Source organism: Sarcophilus harrisii, chromosome 2 (assembly GCF_902635505.1).
Source record: "Sarcophilus harrisii chromosome 2, mSarHar1.11, whole genome shotgun sequence".
Classification (NCBI taxonomy): domain Eukaryota; kingdom Metazoa; phylum Chordata; class Mammalia; order Dasyuromorphia; family Dasyuridae; genus Sarcophilus; species Sarcophilus harrisii.
In genome coordinates, this window is record NC_045427.1 from 303,354,071 (window position 1) to 303,377,390 (window position 23,320).

At 38.4% G+C, this 23,320-nt stretch overlaps 1 protein-coding gene across 1 annotated transcript in view; it reads right to left on the reverse strand.

Moving 5' to 3' along the window:
* Positions 1–13,180: 13,180 nt before the first annotated feature.
* The window catches only part of ESRRB (estrogen related receptor beta), a 64,598-nt gene continuing 54,458 nt past the window's right edge, over positions 13,181–23,320 (reverse strand). The window contains exon 6 of the mRNA XM_012547859.2: positions 13,181–13,621. Coding sequence (XP_012403313.1) covers positions 13,377–13,621 — 245 coding nt within the window. The 3' untranslated portion in view covers positions 13,181–13,376. The remainder of the gene's footprint in view (positions 13,622–23,320) is intronic.

The window sequence follows — 23,320 nt, forward strand, 5'->3', positions numbered from 1 at the left end:
CATGAGCAAATATAAAGTCCCCTTTGAAAGCCTTCCACAACTTGAACCTTTTCTACCGTTCTAATTTTGTAGTCTACTCCCCTCCATCTACTCTGTGGTCCAGAGGACACTGGAGTCCTTGCCATTCCTCCTACAAGATATTCTATCTTCTGGCTCTCTAGTTTTTCACTGGTTGCCATGACTAAGATGCTCTCCTTCATCACCTTTGTCTCCTAGTTTCCCTGGCTTCTTTCAAGTCTCAGCTAAAATTCTCACTTTTTGCAAGAACTCTTTCCAGATTAAACCTTTCCTGATTGACAAGAAAATTTTCCCCCTCAATGCTAGTGCCTTTCTTCAAGTATTATCTATAGTTTATAATGTATGTACGTATACATGCAATTATGCATATGTATATAGGTATGCAATGTATGCATGCTATATACAGACAGGTAATACATACATATACAATGAGTTCACCCACATATGTGTACAATGCATATATGTGTGCACAATGAAATAAGAATCCTATCTACTATATTATATGCATGTATAACATAATTATATATACATACATTAGAGAAGGTGATGGCAAATCATTCCACTATCTTTGCCAAGAAAAACCCATGGGTAATACTGGCATGCTATGTTCCATAGGGTCATGGAGAGTATGAACAAACTGAATGAAGAAAAGTTTTTTTTTTAATCTGTGTGTGTGTATACACAATTATTTGTATGTTATTTCCCCATTAGACTATAAGCTAAGAGCAAAGATTGATTTCACCTATAAAGAAAGGTTTCACCTTTCTTTATATTACCAGGCTTTAATATAGTATTCAGGACATAGCATATACTTAATAAATGCTAGTTTATTTCACCTGATGACTTAATAAAAATAATTTTCACTTCTGAATCACATAGAACATGAGTTTGATTTGAATGAGGAGGCAGTAGGAATATCTTGGATTCCAGGTGGCTCTAGTTTTAGGAAATTATATATATATATATATATATATATATATATATATATATATATATATATATATATATGTTTAATTTCAGTGTTTAGCCAGAGTCAGGTCAAAAAGGAAATTTGTTAAAATTGTATTTGTGGGGTTGGCTTGTTTTCAAAGTCTTTGATTTCTTTGCCTTTTATGTGTGTAAAACAATTCAGTTTATTAAGAAATAACTAAGGATCAGCTTTGTGAAAGATGAAAAGATTTTTTAAAAGTATACAAGTTCTGCCCTCAAGGAGTTTATAAGGGATAGGATGGTCAGTGATGTTGAAAGGTACAAAGATATCAAATAGAATGAGGGTTGAAAAAAATATCATTGGATAAAGCAGTTAAACCTACAATAAAAACTTTATGAAGAATTTTAGCAGAGTGTAGTCTGAAACCAGGCTGCAAAGGATTGACAAGTAAATGGGTGGTGAAAAAGAGGAAACAGGGACTGCATAGTTCTTTATAAAAGTTTAGCAGTGGATGCGTAGTGAGATTTTAGCCTATCGAGGCTGCAGGATCAAGGGAAGATTTTTATTTTGGGAGTTTTTATGGATGAGGAAGACTTGTACAAGTTTGTAAGATGAAGAGAAGGAGTGTATAGTTATGGACAAACTAGAAGATAGATAACGAATGATCACTGGGGCAAAATCCAGAAGGAGATGGAAAGGAACGCAATTAAAAGCATAAGTAGGGGAATTAGTCTTGATAAAGAGAAATCCATTTCATCTTTGATAATGACACAAAGGAGAAAAGGTTGAGTGAGATATATACTAGAGAGACTTTGGAGTATGGATAAAATTTGGCAAGATAGTATAGTAGTGTTTCAGTCTTCTTAGTAATAAAAGAGAGGAGGTGATCAGCTGAAGGAGTAGAATTGGGGGCAGGTGAAGTTAGAAGTTTGAGGAAAAAAAAGTGTTTTGATTTGGAAGAGCCAGAGTAGGGAGTGTGATAGGTCTAGATATGCAACTAGTAATTTTGGTGGCTAGGGAAGACAACAGGAAAATAAATTTTATAATCCATGACATAAAAATTGTATAAAAAATAAGACATAAGTATTTTGGGGAGAGAAAATTGTTTATTCTAGTGATTTCTATACTGTTGAAGTAGTACATGTGTTAAATTTTTGTAACTGCTAAACTTTGGTGCCCAGAAATAAAGCCCTGGAAATCCCATCTAGCTAATGCTCTGGATAAGTACTCAGATAGAAATGAATAAAAGGATTTCTCTTCCATGGTGATTGAGCAACAGAACTCAGATAATGTTAATTTGCAGTGAACCTTGAGCTTCAGCAGTTCAGGAATAGAAAAATGGCTGGTGGGAATGACCCAGGAAAGTAGAATGCAGAAAATTGCTCCCATCTATGACAAGAATTGTCTGTGACTGTAGTCACTTATACTTTCTACAGAAAAATGGGGAAGAGAATTGAGATGGGTGGGTAAGATGCTGTTGAACAGTTTATAGAAGGGAAATGATATGAATAAAAGTTAAGTGATTTGTCCAAGGTGGCAGAGCTGACAAGTATCTAAGATAGGATATAAATTCAAGTCTTGCTGTCTCTAAGTCCAGGACTATACCCTTATGCCAGCTAGCAGATAATAGCCAAATGAGTCAAATACTATTTAGTTGGAATTGAAATAGTATAAATGAGACAATACTGAACATTATGGTGCTACAGGCTAGAACCAAAAGTAGAGCCAGGGGCTCCTAGAGTTGCTAGCCAATACTAACCAATTCTAAAAAACAGTTGAACTGTAATGAATTGAAATAAATGATTTCAATTCTAGAGACATTACTAAGGAAACCCACTTGTATGTACTGTCAAATGTGGTTGTTAGGTCATTTGACTTAATATTGTTGTTGTTGTTGTTGTAAGCTATGATCAATATAGGGGATAGAAGTAGTGATTATGGGGAAACACATAAAATACAGGGATACTTTTGGTGCAAAATATTAAAGATTACAAGATATCTTTCTACAGCACTGGATGAGGAGTCAAGAGACCTCTGTTTTAGTTTCAACCTTCCCATTAATGAGCTGAGGGATTTTGAGCAAATGGGTTTTATTTTCTTCATCTACAAAAAGAGATGCTTGGATAGGAAGGTCTTGAATGTCTCTTCTAGCTCTAAATTTTATGACAAATACAGAAATCATTTGCCCTCCATAGGCATCAATAAAATGAAATCATTGGAGTAAATGTTTCAAAGGTCTGGAGGATAGTATTATTTCAAGATTCTAATCTCCTGAATTTCAGAATCTTCTTCCTATTTTTCTGGCATCTTAACAAGAAGCTTTCTTCTGTAAATGATGGGTTACTTCTCTATTCCAATAAGACCAGAAGAGATAGTGAAGGACTTACAATTCTTCTCACAAAAAACTAGACAAGCATAAAACACTGCTGTCCCTTCCTGTAAGTGACTCACTAGTGAAAGAGGGAGAGAGGTATCTGGTGGGTACTGATTTTCTTTTGCTGACTAATGGGGCATGTCCAGGTAGGGTGAGAGGGGTTGTAAAAGTTGTCACGCTAAAAGAAATTTAAGGTCACTTTAATTCTGAATACATACAGCTTTGAGTATGTTGAAGGGAGTGTGATTAAAATGTCCTCCATTTTCTGAAGATAGGTTAGGACAAGGAAAAAAAAGAGACTTAACCCAAAATAGCAGAGGACTAAGGAAACACCCATAAGGTGAGATTAATGGGTTATTAAGAAAGACTTTGCTCCCAGTTCCATAACTTACTACAGGATCAAGTTTCTGTCCCCCTCTCTGTACTATGACAGTTCCCTGATCTATCAGGGAACTATGCAAGGATAGTTACATGAATAATGGTGAGAATCTTTTAACTTGATTAAATGAGCAAAAATCTATTAGTGTTTAGTTTATAACAGTGAAATTTACAACAGTAGCCCACAACCTCAAATAGAAGAATATCCTAATTTCATATTTATCTTTAGAATGCACTTTACTATGCCCAAAGAACTATAAAACTGCAAATAGTCTCTTATTCAGCAGTGTCACTACTGGATCTGTATCCCAGAAAGATCATAAAAAGGGGGAAGCACACCCACATGGACAAAAATGTTTTTAGCAGCTTTTTTTTGTAGTGGCAAGGAATGTTCACATTGAATGGATGCCCATTGGTTGGGGAATGGCTGAATAAGTTATTGTATATAAAGATATTGACAAATTATTGTTCTATAAGAAAAGATGAACAGGCTGATTTCAGAAAAGCTTGGAAAGATTTATATGAACCGATTCTGAGTGAAGTGAGAACACTGTACACAGTAACAACAAGATTATGTATGATCAATTACAATAGATTAACTCTGTTCAAGCAATACAGTAATCCAAGGTAACTCTCATAGACTTGGGATAGAAAATGCTTTCTGCATATAGATAGAGAACTGTGGAGCCTGAATGCAGATTGAAGCATTCTATTTTCACCTTTTTATTTATTTCCTTTTTCTTTCTCATGATTTTTTTTCCTTTTGTTCTGATTGCATGTATATAAACTATATCAGGTGGTTTGCTCTCTTGGGAAGGAGGGAATTAAGAGAGGGAGGGAGAAAAAAATTTGGAACTCAAAATCTTACAAAAATGAATGTTGAAAACTATCTTTACATATAATTAGAAAAATAAAAAAATTTTATGGAAATTTTAAAAAAGAATGCATTATAATTTTGAAACATAGTTACTTTCCCAATTCTATTTTATTTAAATTATTACTTTTTATCCCTAAGTAGAGATCAGGACAAAAGCCATAGGCAGGTAAAGAGAAGTAAGGGCTGGATGATTTAGGTACAGTGACAAGTATGTTAGTATTTGGGATAGTAGTACAGAGGATGATGGATATTGTAAGAAAATAAAGTGTCAATAATTTCAACTCAACAAATATTTATTCACACCATATTATATATCATACCAGGTACCATAGATTTGAAGTTGGAAGATGTGAGTTCAAATCCTACTCCTTTCCCTTCCTTGAATAAATCACTTAAACTCTCTGGGTCTCAGTTTTCTCATCTATAAATTGAGAAGTTTGGACTAGAAAATCTCTAAAATACCTTCTACCTTCAAACTGAGACAACTAAATGGTGTTAAGACCTAAGATTAAATTTAGCCTTAGACACATACTAGCTGTGTGACTCCAGGCAAGCCACTTCACCTCTGTCCATGGAGATAATAATAGTACCTCTATTGCGAAGATAAGTTGATATTTATAAAGTACTTTGCAAACCTTAAAGTACAATAAAAATATTTTTTATTATGTTTGGTCATTTTTCAGTCATGTCTGACTCTTCATGACCTCCTTTGGGGTTTTCTTGGCAAAGATACTGGATTGGTTTGCAATCTTTTCTCCAGTTTATTTTTCAGATGAGAAAATTGAGGCAAACGATTAAATGACTTACTCAGGGTCACACAACTATCCTCTGAGATCAGATTTGAACTCAAGTCCTCTTGACTCCAGGTCCATTGCTTTATCCTTTGTGTACCTAGTATATAAATGCTAACCAGTCTGATGGTGATGATGATGAAATCTGTGATCCTATGAGGGACAGCTAGAAGATTGGACCTCAAGTCAGCAAGATCTAAATTAAAATTCAGCTTCAGGTATTAGTTAGCTGTATAACCCTGTGCAAGTCACTTAACCCTGTTTGCCTCAGTTTCCTCAACTGTAAAATGACTTGGCAAAAAAATTGGCAAAGTACTCCCATATTTCTGCCAAAAAAAAAAAAAAACCCTAAATGAGAGCACAAAGAATCAGAGTGAAATGACTGAACAAAATATATGATCCTATGAAACTAGGTGATATGACATGGTCAAAAGAAGCATGTGGCAGGGATATGGAAAGACTTTAGAGATTATATAGTACAGTTTTCTCACTGTATAGGTGAGGAAACTGAGATCAAGCTGTTTTGCCCTAGGTCACATAGGCAATAAGTAGCAAAATCAGGATTTATAAGTGGCCCACTAACTCCAAATTCAATGCTTTCCCTACCACAACACACTTTCTTGTCCTCAAGGAACTTTTCTTAATTTTCAAGAATTAATTAGCTGGCAATATCCGAAAGGTCTAACTTTGCCTCCTCAAATATCGTCCTCTGCCCTCGCTCCCAGATATATACAATATAGGCTGAAAATTCTGGAGGGAGCATCTGTGTATGTGAGGGGGAGAGGAAGAGTGGAGAAGGGAAGAGGGAGAGAGAATGGGGGAAAAGAATATATCTGTCATTGTCTATTCCAAAGCCCAAAAGGCTTTGTCTTTTTAGATCATCTGTTATCTGTGACCATTAGTTATGTCAATACTTCAAGGGTCTGTGATTTCATCAATGTCACTATCTGGTCCCTTTGTCATTAACAACTTAATAGACAATTTCAAAAGTTTCTGTGATCAAAAAAAAATCATTACCTGATATCCAATCTTCTGCTGATGAGCCTCTGTAATTTTGTAGGCTGGTCCTCAGACAACAGACAAATGTCACCAAGCCAAACTCAAACATTTCATAAGATTTAGAGCTAGAAGGGACATGAAGATAATCTAGCCTAAACTCCTATATTTGTAGATAGGGAAACTGAGGCCTGGAAGGGGACCTGCTCGAGATTATGCAGTTATAAAAGCAACATTTTTATTATGATTAGGCTGATTTCAAGACAAGCGTTCTTTTCACTAAACTACACTGTCAACTCCATAGAAAGAGTCATACCTTGCACTCCTCACTGGCGTGCTCTTTAGTCAATTGGTTGCTGTTTTTCTATCATTTCATTTGTGTCTGAATCTTCATGACCCATTTTGGGGTTTTCTTGACAAAGATGTTAGAGTGGTTTGCAATTTCCTTATGTAGCTCATTTTACAGATGAGGAAACTGAGGCAAACAGGGTTAAGTGACTTGCCCAGGGTCACACAGCTAATGTGTCTGAGACCAGATTTGAACTTAAAAAGATGAGTCTTCTTCATTCCAAGCTCAATGCTCTATTTACTGGGCCACCTAACTGCCCAATCAATCCATTAGTAAGCATTTGTTAAGCTTCTACTAGGTGTTAGACTCTATACTCAGCAATGGGGATACAAAAAAAGGCAAAAAATAGTCCCTGCCCTTAAGGAGCTTACATTCTAGTCATGGAGTCAAGAGAGTCTTCTCCACAGCCCAATCAGGAATCAGAAGAGAGTTTCAGCAGAGGGAAGCCTTTCCTCACCATTCTCCAAATAATGTCACAAAATGTTGCTTCTCAGATAGTCTCCTCACACCCACATTTTGAGAACATTGTTCCCAACTTATACTCCTTTAGCCTTTACTGTTCAATAAAACACTGACAAGAATTCTCGTTGAAATTTGGAGATTTTAACACACCTTGGAGCTGGGTCTTCTTTATGTCATGGACTGTCTTGGCAATTTGATAAACCTATAGATGGATCCCTTCTCAGACTAATGGTTAAATGCATAAAATAAAATTAATAGAATCACAGAGGGAATTATGCTGAAATAATTATCAAATCAATTTTTTTTAAGTTCAAGAACCAAGTTAAGAACCCTTAACTCTTTGAATCTTTATGAGGATCTTCTCAATAATAGCATGGCAAACATGACAATTCAGTCTGCCTGAAATGGCACTAGAAAGATAAGCAAGGTGGGTGTGAGGGATGGGAAAGAACTTTCCATATACCTTTTATGATTTGTTGAATGTAGGGCTGAGCAGTCTTGTGACATTTTATGTATAAGGAGTTATTCAGGAAAACATAAACAGACAGTTGAGAGAAATGAGGGATGCTACAACATTGGGATGGTGTCTTTAAGTCTGAGAAACCCATTAAGCCAAAAAAAAAGTGATTTTTTTTCAGTGTTTGTTTGATTGGTTCTTTTGATCCCCACCATTCCCTTCCATGAAGATGGGTTCTTAGATTTTCTGAGCTTCCCTATTTTTAAGGGTCAATGCTGCAGGTTGCCTCCTTGCTTCTCCCAAACTTCCATTGAAAGCTAAATGAGACTCCCTGTACAAGAGTCTATTTCCCTAGGGACAGCAGCTCAGATGAAAATGTTAGAGTCTAGCAGGAAAGGAAGGGGACCTTCAACAGGGAGGAAAGTTTGGGAAGTCCAACTTCATTTGCCCTAGGGAACTACTGAGAGAATTACCTGTCCAATTTAAAATCACCAGCATGGCCTGTGACACCTTGGTCTGGGAGTGAGTGCTCTGCTGTACTCCACGGGATGATCCTTACATCTTGTTCTTATATCTCCCTCTCCCTGATGTGGTGTTTGGCTACAAAGGGCAGTGTGTAGAAAGCAGGGGAGCCTCTTAGGGCCAGGAAAGTGAACACAAATAATAATAAAACTCTACATCCCTAAGGTTCCTCTGGGAAGAGAGAGGATTCAAGAAAGCCCAGCAAATACTATTTTCTCCAGAGTTGGATTTTTACATTTTATTTCTTGGTTTGTTCAAAATGACCTGTACCACAAGAATACAATTGATTAGAGTGTGTATTTCTTCTTTACAGATTTTTTTTTTAGGAGCAGCTATTTTTGTATAACCTTTAGGCTAAGTCTTTTCTGGGGGGTATGTCAGTGCCCCTGAGTCTATCTTCCCGTCTTTCCATCTCTTGTCCCTTGGGTATCCAATATCCCATCCCAAACCCCTGATCCCCATCCCCAACATTTTAACCAGCCTCAGATATCAGCCAAAGGCTATAGAAAGTGGAACCACTCCTACTTCTTCCATTAGAGATGGATCAGCTAACCATTTACCAAAAGTTTTTCCATTGTCAGTTATAACTTTTGGTTTCTGGACAAGTTCTGGATATATCTAAGAGGGAAAATCTCTTGATCCTTATCTCTCTCCAATAGTAATGAAAAGGGGGGATAGCACAGAAGCACAGGTTCTACAATAATCTTGTTTGGGACAATGATCCCATAATTCTGAGATGCAATGTCCTTCCTGCATCCGAGAGTGGGACAAAGTTCAGTTTGGTCTAAAAGGTCCATCCCCTAAGATATTTTTTAACCTGAATTGAGTTGACTCCCATTGACTTGGCTCTGGCAGCCAAGGATGTCTCTTCCCATATTCGATCATCAGCAGATAGCAGGAATTGTTTCTGAATCTCTGGGGGAAGAGATGGTTTTTATACTAGATTGGCCAATGGGTGCTTTGTGGGCATGCTGGAAGTGTCACCATGAAGAAGACCCATAGCCTAATTTTCACTTCTGATGAAATGGGGACCATATCCCCAACGTCATCTACTTTTCCCCTAAAAGTTTTGTCAGAAATCACAAATTCCCATAAAACCAATTCCAATTTGTCCTTTGTGAAGTTCCTTTAGTTCAAACTCTACAGGACATTGGGAACTCTAAGGATATATTTTGTGGGATATTTTTACACTAGGTTTGGTTTCTTAGTTATATTACCCAGATCCCAGTTTTGTGCCTTAATATTCATTATTTAGGGATGAAACATTTTATAACATATAAGTATATATAAAGATTATATGTTTTACATATATATATATTAAGAAAGAGTTATTCAGAAGCAATACGTGCCTAATTTAGGTTTTTCCCTAAATTTTATATAGATAGGTATCTATATCTATGGAGAGAGATAAAGAAGAGAGAGAGAGAGAGAGAGAGAGAGAGAGAGAGAGAGAGAGAGAGAGAGAGAGAGAGAGTGTATGTTATTGCTTTGGATGCTTATGACTATATAGATTAAGATTAATGGGTGAGTAATTGTTGCTGAGAGTGAAGAGCAATGTATGGGTTTGGGACCCAATGTTTCTACTGATTTGCCATATGACTCTAGAGTCTCCCCAAACCTCAGTTTCCCTGCAGATATACTATAGGGCCAAATTGCTTTCTGTAGAAATTACCTTGTGATTTTGGATGAAATAGTCTATATGAACACAAAGTACCAATAGTCACTATGTTGCTGCTGCCGACTCACCTATCAAGGAACTCTGGTTTTCTATAGGAGCTTGGGCCTCAAAGAATGTCAGAAGCCCTATTAGGGGTGTGATGGTATTGGAATCTGTTGAGGTGAAGAGACAGAGTGGGTACTGAAGGGGAGAGAAATTCCTGTAACTGCTTCCTATTGAAAAATTATTCAGGACCAGGGTAGAAGGAATGTGTGGTTTCTAGTGGTGGGACCAGGAGGATTCTTGAATTCTTGTCCACTTCTACCCTTGCCTTGTGGTTTGTCAAATGAGAAAAGGATGCAGGGTTTGCAGAATGATAGGGGATTGGGTAGTAAGGGTGGAAGTGTGAGGATGACTGGTATTGGTTCCTATACAGGTGTATGGAATAGTATTTCTTTCTTTGTTCCCTTAGCAAAAAGTGCCCTGCCTTATAAGATACAGTTTGTATTGTTACAAATGTCTCCTCTAGTCCCTCATTCCTTTGGTGAACACATGCAGGACTTCTGTAGGATCATAAGAGTCCTTTTTTTTCCCAGAAATGACTAGGCAGGACTCGTGAACAGCTGAATTACTTATCAGTTGGCCCCTTAGCTAGCTGCAGAGATATGTGAGTTTGGTTGTGACTCCTAACGTTTAGGGGTGATATGTACTGGAGGGCTTAGAGGACTTCCTCAAATCCCCACTCCCACTTCTAGGACTACTTAATTCTTTCATGTTACCCAGTCAGAGAGACTCAAGAGAGTCAGTGGATTTACAAGTACAACCTCAGCTCACACCCCCCCATGCCCAAAGGAGTCTTTAGGGGACCTCAGAGCATCCTTTATTTCCCCTTTTTTTTTTTTGTCTTGAGAAGAGAGCTGCTATGAATGTTTTTTTGTACATATAGGTCATTTTCCTTTTTTTTCCCCGTTTTTTTTTTCCTGAATCTTTTTTGTTATTCAGGCCTAGTAATGGTGTTGTTAGGTCAAAAGAGATGCATGAATTTGCAGCCCTGTAGGCACAGATCTTTTGATAATTTTTCAATTGGGGCATGGCTCTTTATATATATATATATATATATATATATATATATATATATATAGTTGATATGACCCAAACAAGTTGAGTGGTCTGGACCCAAGTATTGTTCCTTCTAGGACTGAGCCAGAGGGCAAAGAAAATTATAATACAGCTTCAAGAGGAGTGGTTGGGGAAGCCCAACAGTTTCTGATTCCTCCATCAGGTGATGCTACATGGACTCCCCAGCTAGAGACACAAACCAGAGAGCACTGACACATCTGGGGGGTTTTAAAACCCAGGATGGAAAGTGACAGATTCTCTGAGGTTGAAAGTGCATTTCTTCTGTTGGATTAGTATGGATGCTGAAAGTGGGGTGAAGGGATGGACAGGGCCGTGTAGCTTAGAATAAGGAAAACAACCTTGAGCTTTGCTTTCTGACAATGTTTCAGACGTTTTCTCACTCCCCGTGGGCAGTTGAGTCTGTTGGTATGAATTAAATACATAAATGACCTATGATTTCATCTAACTGGAAATTCTCAATGTGAGATCTGGCTAAAACCTAGTAGGTAAACCCTATGGATCTGCCTGATGCCCATAAAGGGTAAATAACTTGTTCAGAGTCAAGGAAACTAGTAAGCATGAGAGTTAACATTCAACCCAGATCTTCAGAACTCTGACCCTTTTACCATGCTGACTCTATTGAATTAAATGCCCCTTTGTAAAATCTTTATAATGAATTTCTTTGGGAAATGAGTGGGATAGGGTCACAGTTAACTATCATTCTGAGCTACTGTGTGGATAAGTGAAATCCAGAGACTATTAGCCTCCATCAGCCACTTTCACTCTTTTGCTCCCAGCTACCAACGTCTGTGACCAGACCAGCTGGCCAGGACCCAGACAAGCTAGCTTCAGTGTTCTTTCCCTCTCTCTTATGCTATGGATGTGGCTGATGAATGTGATGGAGGGAGAAGAGAAAGGGAGGGCACCAAGGAGGCTGACCCCAAGAGGCACCAGGGAGGCTGACCTCAAGAGGCAGGAGGTAGACTGTCTAAATACCAGGCTTCTCTTCTAGCTAGATTATTAGCCCCTTAGTCATTAGTAATTGAGTGAGCATTCGGAATGATCTCCCCTTTATCAGATCTTTTTTTTGTCCCTAATAGCTGAGGAGCAAAAGAAAGGATGAAAGATTCTGGTGTGATCTGAAATGCATAAATCTCTCCAAGGGGAAGAGACTCAACCTTGCATTTCAGAGGGTCTACGGATTAGACCCAGAACTCAGAATCCCTCCAGAATAGAGCAAATTCCTCTTCCTTTTCACTCAGATTCACCATAATTCTGATCCCTAAAACTAACCCGGAGCAAGTTCTACAGGTGCTGTGCAGTAGTTATATGCTGGAAACACTTTCTGGATTTTGCATTTCTGCAAAATTTTCTCTTCAGATACCCTGCTTCCCTTCTCCATATACCAGTTTGTTTTTCATATTTAAATGTTCCCTTTGGTTTCTATGATGGTCACATAACCTTAGCTGGATAACCACCCCAGCCAAATAAGTTGAAGTAAGGTTGTATGTAGCCAAGGAGAAATTCTGAAGAAAGTGAGAAGGAAATTTTAAGTTGGAAAAGAACGTGATGAAGGTATCTGGTTCCTGTGGAGGGAATCACCTGGAAGGATACAGATAGGCTAGAGAGCATATTAGCATTGGCTGTGGCTCCTTTATCAATGGGGGCTCTGGTATTGAACTCTGGGGGAGCTTGACCGGGAATGTGGGCAGGTGACTCTCACCTTCCATGCCAGCAGAGAATTGCTGCTAGGTGGGCGAGAAGAGATGACAGCCTGGGACAGAGGTGAAAAAAGGACTCAAAGCCCAGAGAAATTAGAAGACCGGTTTGTTATGAGCCTCTCTGGTGGAGGTCTGACCCTCCTGGCACTGCCCCTGCTGACAATACAGAGATCCCTGATTGGACCAAACTTCTCCTCTCTTTTAAATCCCTCTGGTTCCTCCTTCCCCTGCCTCAATCCTATTGGATAAAATCCTTGTCTTCTTCCCTACCTCATCTCATAACTGGCACATCCATGGGCAATGGAAGGACAAGGCAAGTGAGGTAGGAACTGGGCAATATATGATTGGGGATGCTAGTTGCAATGCTTCCTCTGGGGATCTCCTGTCTCCTCCCAGGAATAGGCCTTAGGGCTGCCCACCAAGAAGGAAGAAGCACAACCAAAAAGAAAAAAACAAAACAGAACAGATCACCAATGAGCCGAAGAGCCCCTCTTCCACCCCAGCCCGCCCCCTCCCACCCCCCATATCCCCACTCCCCATTGTACATGTGATTCTGCATACAGACAGATGGACAGATGGTAAATGACTTCTTCCGGTTTTGCTCTTAGCCATAATAAATGATTGGAAGGTAAAAGCCAGTGGCCACGGGATTGATTTTTCCCTCCCTCCCCACGGCTGTCTGTGGGCTGGAGTCTCTGTTTGCTAGGAGTGGGCGCCAGGGCCGTCAGACCTTTGCCTCCAGCATTTCTAGGAAGAGTTTGTGCATGGGCACCTTGCCCTGCAGTTTGATGCTGTAGAAGTGCTGGACGGCCTTGGCGGCTGTTTGCCGCAGCAGGGGCAAGGTCAGCAGCAGCTTGCCCGCCCTTCGAGGCTCCTCATGGCGCTGGCTCAGCTCGTAGTCCTGAAGGGCCTCGTGAAGCAGGTCCTGGAGCTTCTGCACGGCTTCCATGTCTTCTATGTGCATGGAGTCTGGGGAGAAAGAAAATGCCAGCCAGCAACATGGGGGTGAGGTCAAATTCCGTTACCTTCCCATTATAGCACCTGTCCCTTTCAGTGAGCTCTACCATCCTGTGAGCATGGGGCTATGGAATTTCTATGGCTAACATACGGTGCGACCACAACATCTCAACTCTCTCCCTTGGGGCTTTGATTTGGGGGAGTAAGAAATTAAATGGGAATTTGGGGCAAGTTTTGCAGAAGCCACAGATGACAGAGAAAAAGTCATCTCAGAAACTCAGAAATGCATAGTATGTGTATATATATATATGTATATGTATATGTATATATAATATTGTATAATAGCAACATATTTTATCTTTTAATACCAGAATAATTCCAACTTCTTCTTAGAAGGGACAAAACTTTTTACTCAGATTTTCTAGATTGTGGGAGTGCCCAGTTCCTGCAATGCAAAGGGATAATTGTACCTACATTCCCTTTATTCTCCACCCCTAGAGTTACTCACATAATCACTCATTAAGGCACAGGTAGAACTGACATTTGGCACCTCTGTATCCTCTTCACAGAATGTAGGTAAGCTCTTAGGGCTTAGGGACTTTTTGGAGGTTTGTCTTTGTGTCTCTAGTCTTAGCAGAGTTCTTTGTACACAGTAGAAAATGAATAAATGCCTGTTCATTTGAGTTGTCCCTGATTTCTCTCCTGCTTTGTAAATATTTTGTGAATGACTGCTTTTCTGTACCTCTAACCATCATATGGCTTATGCCTCTTGAAGCAGCTAGGTGGTGCAGTGGATAGAACTTTGGATCTGGAGTGAGGAACAGTCTCAGATTCCAGTGGAATAAATCTTGGCAAGTCACTTGACCTCTATCTGCCTCAGTTTCCTCATCTGTAAGATGGGGATAATAGCCACCTCCCAAAGTGTTACAATAAAATGGTTGTTAAAATGCTTTGGTACTATATTAATGCTAGCTATTATATTTTTATTATTATTATATTATATATTATATATATAATACTATATAATATTATTTTAATTTATTGAAATGCTAACAAAACTCCCATGTGTTCTGAGCATGTGTTATTATAGATTATGTTATTACAGATATTTATAATACATGTTATATTTATATAATTGCAATAATTATGTAATTACAATAATCTTTTAGAACACATGTGCAGAAGCTCATTAGCACTTAGCTAACATTTATTAAGGGCCTTCTGTATATAAAGTACAGCACTAGGGTCTATGAATATGAAGACAAAAATGAAATAATGAAATGTAAGCTCCCCCAAAGTCTTTACAATCTATGAGAGGAAATATCATGTAGATATGTAAAATGCACAAATATATTTGCAGATACATACACAGAAAAACACATACACATCACAAGTGGTATGGAAGGCAAGAAGGTCATATAAGATATTCAGAGCCATCTCCTGTCATCCTGATCTATACCTGGCTATTGCATCCAGATGGCTCTAGAGGGAAAAATGAGGCTGGTGACGTTATACAGTCCTCTCTAACTTATATTTAATTCACTTGTCATGGTATCACCTCCCTGATGTCATTCATGTTCCTCTTCGAGAATGAAGGATAAACAACAATATAGATAGTGAATGAAACTAGAATCAAATTGATTCTTCGTGATGTTCCTTTGGTACTTCACAAGGAGTATAACATTCTGGCAAGACAAAACAAGGCAGGCAAAGTCTGTTGCCAAAATATCTCATCAAACATTAGTCAAAGCCAACTGTAGCTGGTGTTGGGATTATTGGGTGTTTTGAATTATCTAATTGTGGAAGGAAAGAAGGAAACAAGCATTTGTTAAGCATTTACTTTGTGCTGAGCACTGTGCAAAGTGCTTTACAAATATTATTGTGGCAGAGAAACCTGTATGTAGGGAATAACCTGACCTATAGGCTGAGCCAAACTTTGGAGAAAGGGATCAGGGAACTGTGGGGAAGGAAACAGCTCATCAGCATATTATTTCTCCTTCTTTGACCCTGTAGAACCTTCAATTTGCCTTACATCATGCCTGTACTAGTATTCTTCAGAGACTCTCTTAGTGAGGTAAGAGCAAAGAAATTGTTTTTAGTCAAGGGGGCAGAAAAAGATATGCAGGAGTGTTTGAGTTTTTCTTTTTGAAGTATAGAAATTTCCTTTTTAAAAAAATTCACAGCTTGTCAGATCTTATGTTGTGTATGAAAATTTGTGTTGTCAATGTGTATTTTTAAAATATTTACTTTAGTTTCTGAGGAAATGAAATAATCTTGTAAAACTAATGTCCTAGGCTTATGCCTTTCAAAAACCCACTAGATGGTAAGTTTCTTAAGAGAGAAACTGTGTCTTATTCATCTTTAGTCTCCACAGCATTGAGTACAACACTTTCCAGGTAGTGGGTACCTAATTAATACTTGTTGAATGAATGAATGAATATCCCAACATCTTCAACTTTTTATCCCCATCCAGTACAAATGTACTAGAGAACATGACACTGAAACTTCCTGAAGTTGAATTACTGGAGCACACTAAGAGAAGGGAAAGGAAAATCAGAATACCTCACACCCTCACTTAGAGAACTCTGAAAAAGAAAAAATAAGGAACAATTTCTAGGTAGATTCAAATAAAAATATAACCAAAGAATTCAATAAAGTGGATATGTTCAAAGCAAAGCAGACAGGACAGTATACAGTGTCTTTGAGTATATGACAGTTGAAAGAACTGGGAATTTTTTCACCTAGAAAAGAAAAAATTGAAGTGGGACATGATCCCTATTTTCAAGTATTTGAAGGGCAATTTGTGGGGAAGAAGGATCTTCTTGATCTGACCTTTTTGGCTATAGAAGGAGAAATTAAGAACAATGGATAGTAATTGTAGGGAAGAAGATTTAGGCTTGGTGGAAGCAAAGATCTTTTAGAAATGGGAAGTGTGAAAAGTAGAATAAGCTACTCAGGAAACACAGTCTCCCCTTCTCTACTCTCTACCATTTGAAACTTTTATTTTTATTATTTTTTTTATTTTTTCCTGAGGGGCCAAGTTACTTGCCCAAGGTCACACAGCTAGGAAGTATTAAGTGTCTGAGGCCAGATTTGAATTCAGGTCCTCCTGACTTCAGGGCTGGTGCTCTATCCACTGCACCACCTGGCTGCCCCCGTACCATTTGAAACTTTTAAGCAGAAGCTGGATGACCATTGATCAGATATGTTATAGAGAGAAACAATCAATTTTTTTCAGGTATGAATTAAAACAGCTGGTCTCTGGGAGTCCCTTCCTACTCTGAGGTTCTATGGGATTCTGCATGATTTACCAAGCCTTCTCTCTGACCCAGAAGTTTATTATTAACCTAAACTTCTGCCTCTAAATTTTTTTTTTGCAAGGGGAGGGAGTTAGCTAGTGAATCCCATGATAGCTTTGTATTCTTAGACTCTTGTCTTGTGTCTTATTTTCCCAAAGGATGGCAGAATCCATGATGCATCTGGCCTGGTAACAATGCCACATTCTAGGGTGAGTGTTACTGGCACCATTGCCCTTGCTAGAAAAGAGCAGCTCAGGTGTAATGATGTTCAGCAACCAGTGAGGGCTCAGACTCTGTCCTGTGTTAGATCAAGTACATCCTTTCTTTCTTGCTCGGTTGGCAGGTTATAAAGAAATCTCCCCTGCACCTGACCACAGTCTATTTGGAACAGAGCCAGCAAGTGGTCATGCAGAACCATGTCTCATCCCCCAGATTCCCAACTGCTGTCTGCTGTTCTTTTTCCCATCCTTACTCTCCCTACCCCCCATAAAGGAGAATGAAATTGGCAGCTGTCTTAAAAAAAAACTTTGCAGGATTAATTTCTTTGCAATCCATCAGCAAGTCTGTATTGATGGCATTGATAAACTGTTAATTACAAAATCAATGACTATGAATTTTTACTGCTGTCAGGGAACTTTGGGACTGCAGTGGTACAGGGCGAATAGAGGCCAGTGGAGTTCCCAGGGGATCCTTGGCCACAATAGCCATCATGGAACCCGGTGCTCTCTTGTACCGGCATCTCAGCTCCTAAAGAAACAAGCCCCAAATACCTGATTTGTTCTTCCCTGTTACTTCTAATTCCATATTTCCCTCATTGTTTTCTACTGCTACTACCACTAGTAGTGCAGGCCCTTATTATCTCTTTAGCAGTTTGTCCTGATCTTTCATTCTGCCTTGAGGCCCTTTGTACCCCAAATATACTGTGGAGAAATGTATCTTCCTAAAGTAAAGTTCTAATAATATCACTCCTTTTCTGAAGTCTTTAATGACTCCCCTTGCAAAAATCCAAACTTAAGACTTTATAATTTAGCACCAATCTGTCTTTTCAACTCTCATCACTTCTCTCCACATATACCCTAAATTCCAACCAAACTGGCTATTTATTGTTTTAATTCTTTTTTTTTTCTGAGGCAATTGGGGTTAAGTGACTTGTCCAGGGTCATCACACAGCTAGGAAGTGTTAAAGCATCTGAGATCAGATTTGAACTCAGGTCCTTCTGATTTCAGGGCTGGTGCCCTCTCTATTGCACCACCTTGCTGCCTCCTAATTCTTCCTTTCTTTTATTTTTCATGTGTTTTTATTTTGAACTTAACAAACACAAAATAAAATGGGCATTTCCATATACACAGTAGAATGGAAAAAGGATTGCACAATTGAGTACTCATCACCCCTTGAACATACTTATTCTCTGTCATGCCTCTATAGGTCTTTACTTTTTCTAATTCTTCATCTTGAATGCCCTCCTGATCCACCAGTATATTTTGAAATCCTAACAATCCAGCCCAGCTCTAACATTACTACAGCTATGAAGCCTTTTCTAGTTTTCCTTCCGATCCCCCCATGCACTGTAAACTAAAAATTGTGCTCTCATCTCCCATCAGCCCTCTTAATTCAATCAATCAAATATTTATTAAAAACTGACCGTGTGCAAGGTGCTATGTTAGGTGTTGCAGATACAAAGATTAAAAAAAAAGTGGGGAACTACACTCAAGGAGATTATACACAAGTAGGGAGAGATGGAATGTGTGTGTGTGTGTGTGTGTGTGTGTGTATGTGTATGTGTAGGGGGAAATGAAGAAAACAACAATAACAAAAAGAAGAACAAGAAGGAGAAGGAGGAGAAGAAAAGAAGAAGAAGAAAGAGGAAGAGGAGGATGAGGAGGAAGGGAGAGGAGGAGAGGAAGAGGAAGGCAGGGAGGGGAGAAAAGAAAAAAGGAAGGAAGGAGAGGAGAAAAGAGAAAGGGAAGGAGCGAGTGAGAGCAGGAAAGAGGGGAGAGAAAGATATCTATGGAAACATAAGGTAATGGGAGGAGGAAAAGAGAAATAAGAAAAGGGGGTGCAATATATCCATAGATAAGGGAATACAAGGTAATTTGAGAGGAAAAGAGAAGTAACATCTAAAAGGGGGGAAGGAAGAGACACCTGAGATAAGTCCTGAAGATAAGGTCTCATTGTGGTTGAGATGGGAAGGGAATGCATTCCAGGAATGGGGGGACAGCTTTCATAACTGCTCAGAGTCAGAGATGAAATGACAAGTTCAGAGAACAGCTATTTGTCTTGTGTGACTGGTGGGTAGAGTTCATGCAGAACAGTAATATGAGATCAAGCTGGAAAGTTAAATTGGAGCTATACCACAGTGTGCCTTAGACATCAGACACAGTGTCTAGCACTTGACATTTTGCCCAACACACAGCAGGTAGTTAATAAATGTTTGTTTAGTGCAACATGAATATTTGTTGAATCCCTAAAGACAATAGGGAATCACTGAAGGATTTTGAGCAAGTGGTTGGTAGATCTATGTTTTATAAAGATTACTTTGGCAGAAGCCAAAGTAGCATTGTAAAGGGGAGAGATTGGAGGGAGGTAGATGAGTTAGGAAGCTATTAAAATAATCTAGTCAAGAGATGACGAGGACTGAAGATCTGAACTAGGGCGAGGACCATGGGAGAGAAAAAAAATGTATAGATGCTAAAAATCTTATAGAAATAGAGTTAACAGAACTTGGCTACTCTTTGGCTGAGGTAGTGAGGAAGAGCAAAGAATAGAAGATGACTCAAAGGAAACAGGGAATAGGAAAGGAGAAGAGAGAAAAGGAAAAGAAAGGAAATAAGCATTTATTAAGCACCTGCTTTGTACTAGGCACTATGCTAAGCATTTCAGAAATATTATTTTATTTGGTCCTGGGTGACTGAGAAGGTGGTTGTAACATCAAGTTGATAGATTATTTGGCAACATGTTTGAGATGTATATTCAAATGGATAAATCCTGCAGGCAATTGGCAATACTGGGCTTGAATACAAAAGAAAAAAATTAGAGCTGTTTTTATAAATTTGAAAGTCATTTGTGTAGAGATGGTAACTAAACTCATTGAAACTGATGAGATCACTAAGTGAAAATATAGAGCGAGAATAGAGCCCTGAAAGAAGCTTAAAGCCAGTCAGGCTTAAGAGAAAAAGAAAATGCTAAGTCAGGAGACTAAAAGGAGAGTTTAGATAGTCAAGCAAAGCAGAAGGGAGCAGTATCATAGAAGTCAAGAGGATCTAGTTTATCAAGGAGTAGAGTTGGGTCAGCAGTATCAAAAGTTGCAGGGGTCAGGAATGATGAGTGCTGAAAAAAAGAGTCTTTGGCCCTGGCAATTAAAAGATACTGATGACCTTGGAGAAAACAGTTTCAGAGCAGAGCCCTTATTATAAAGGGTAAAAAATGAGTGAAGAGTGAATTAGTTGGTAAGAGCAGACATCTCTTTCTAGGAATGTGACTATGAAAGGGATGGCAAAATTGAACAAGGATGGGAGAAGAGCTGAGGATATTTGTAGGGAGTGAGGAAAGTACAAAAGAAAAGCTAAAGATGATACAGACTGGGATGAGATGGTTCCTGAAAAAGAAACCAGAAGAAAGGAAGAGGAGAGGATGAAAGTCACAATAACCTTGAGAAGAAGAATCCCCTTTTTCTCAGAGAATAAAATGGGAAAGGGAAGGAAACAAGCATTTATTAAGTGACAACTGTATATTTGGCACTATGCTATAAATAATTTCTCATCTGAGCCTTATCACAATTCTAGGAGGCAAATACTATTATTATTCCCATTTTTACAGTAATGGAAACTGAGGCAGACAAAAAATAAGTGCTCAGGACCACACAGGTAAGTGTCTACTTCCAGATTTGAACTAGATTCCTTTTGACTCCAGATCCCTCAATCTAATTATTAAGCTATAGGAATCCAAGATAGATGGCCTTGATTTTTTACTAAAGTGGTTGATAAGAACATCTGATGAAAGAGAGAGGCCTGGGAGAGATCCAGGTAGCTTGAAGAAAGATGTTTGTAAAATATTTTTTAGGAATTGTAATAGAAGAAGCCAACCTTGGATCAACAAAATAATTACAATGCAACAATGTGAGCCAGTTGAGATTACATAACATGAATAACTTTAAACCTCTTCCATTGCATTTTTCATTCATTCATTCAACAAACATTATTAAGCATATAACTATGCACAGAGCTCTACACTGGATCTTGGGGAAGATACAAATTTTAAAGCAGACATAATCTCTGTTCTCAGGGAAATTAATTGAGTAGTCTCCCATTCTACTTTGTATCATGGCTATTTGTTCACATATCACAAAGTAGGGGATAGAAAAAAAATACATCTGAATTCAGTGCTGGTTTAGAATAAAATTTGAAGCCATTTCTGTTAGAAAAGTGGCTTTTAGTGGTGCAGTGGATAGAGAATCAGCCCTGAAATCAGGAAGACCCGAGTTCAAACGTGGTCTCAGACACTTAACACCTCCTGGCTATGTGACCCTGGCCAAGTTACTTAACTACAATTGCCTCAGAAAAAAAAAAAAAAAAAAAAAGAAAAGAAAAGAAAGAAAGAAAAAAGAAAGTGGATTTTCCACCTCATTTGTTTCTTTCCACTTAAGTCAGGCTCTTAACATGACTATGTTTGCATCAGATACTTGTGAAATAGAAGCTAAGATTATATTCCAAAGAAATACTAAAGAAGGGAAAGGGCCCTGTATGTGCCAGAATGTTTGTGGTAGCCCTGTTTGTAAGGGCTAGAAACTGGAAAATGAATGGATGCCCATCAATTGGAGAATGGTTGGGTAAATTGTGGTATATGAATGTTACGGAATATTCTTGTTCTGTGAGAAATGACCAGCAGGATGACTACAGAGAGGCTTGGAGAGAATTACATGAACTGATGCTGAGTGAAATGAGCAGAACCAGGGGATCATTATATACCTCAACAACGATACTGTATGAGGATGTATTCTGATGGAAGTGAATATCTTCAACAAAGAGAAGATCTAATTCTAGTTCCAATTGATCAATGATGGACAGAAGCAGCTACACCCAGAGAAGGAACACTGGGAAATGAATGTAGTATTTGCATTTTTGTTTTTCTTCCCAGGTTATTTCTACCTTCTGAATCCAATTCTTCCTGTGCAACAAGAGAACTGTTCGGTTCTGCACACATATGTTGTATCTAGGATATAGTATAATATATTTAACATGTATAAGACTGCCTGCCATCTAGGGGAGGGGGTGGAGGGGGGGAAGGGAAAAATCGGAACAGAAGCAAGGGATAATGTTGTAAAAAAAATTACCCATGCATATGTACTGTTAATAAAAAATTATAATTATTAAAAAAAAAACAAAGAGCTTGAAGTTAACATTTAGAACAATAAAAATATAATTAGCTTTTAAAAAAAAAAGAAAAAAAATAGAACCTAAGAATGACAATTGTCCAAAACCAAGTCGGGTCATCTCTGGAATAGCTCTTTATAATTTGGGGCCCTCAAGGAAAGGTATGGGATGACATGATGAAATAGAATCTCTTGTTGGAAATAAACTGATGATAAATGAAGAGATTAAGAGACCAAAAAGATGTTTAGATAGGTAAGCAAAGCAGAAAGAGGCAGTATTATAGAAGTCAGGAGGATAGTTAATCAAGGAGTAAGGTTTGGTCAATGGTACTAAAAGTTTGATAGAGATAAGGAAGGATATTTTAGAAGGGCTCCTTGCTCAGGGATGAGTTAGAGGAGATGTTCTCTGAGACTTCCTTTCAACTCAGATAATGTGATCTGTGTCTTTTAACTGCAAGTTGACTTGCCCACAATGCCCACTACCCTCCTGGCAGCAATATCATTCCTCTTTCCACTTTCCTTTGTCTAGCTTTCTGCTTCAATATTCTCAGGAAATGAAATGTAAAGTTGTTTTAATGCTACACTAAGCAAAATAATTAGGATGGTAAATCTACTCCCTATCAAAAAGTCCCATGCAATCTAGTACATAGTGTAATATGGATAGCTATTTCTAAACTGGGTGCCAGAAGGTCTGGGTTCTAGTCTGGGCTCTGCCACTTACTAGCTATGTGGGAAAAATCAGTTCGTTTTCCTAAGTCTCCTTTTTCATATATAAAATAAGAATGCTAATAATGATGTTTATTATATCTATCTCACAGGATTGCTGGAAGAAAGGTACCCTGCAAATTATCAAGTGCTAGATCAAGGAGCTATATCCCTCCTCCTTAGTTGAAATCATAGGAACTTGACTATATGCTACCATTGTGCCTCCATAGCCTTTGCTAGTTAGTTCCACTCCTTCTCTTCTCTTGGCTTCAGTCATTGTTAATAGCCTAGACTGTCTAGTTCTCTCAGAAACTCAAGATTCCAGGATCCATGAGCTC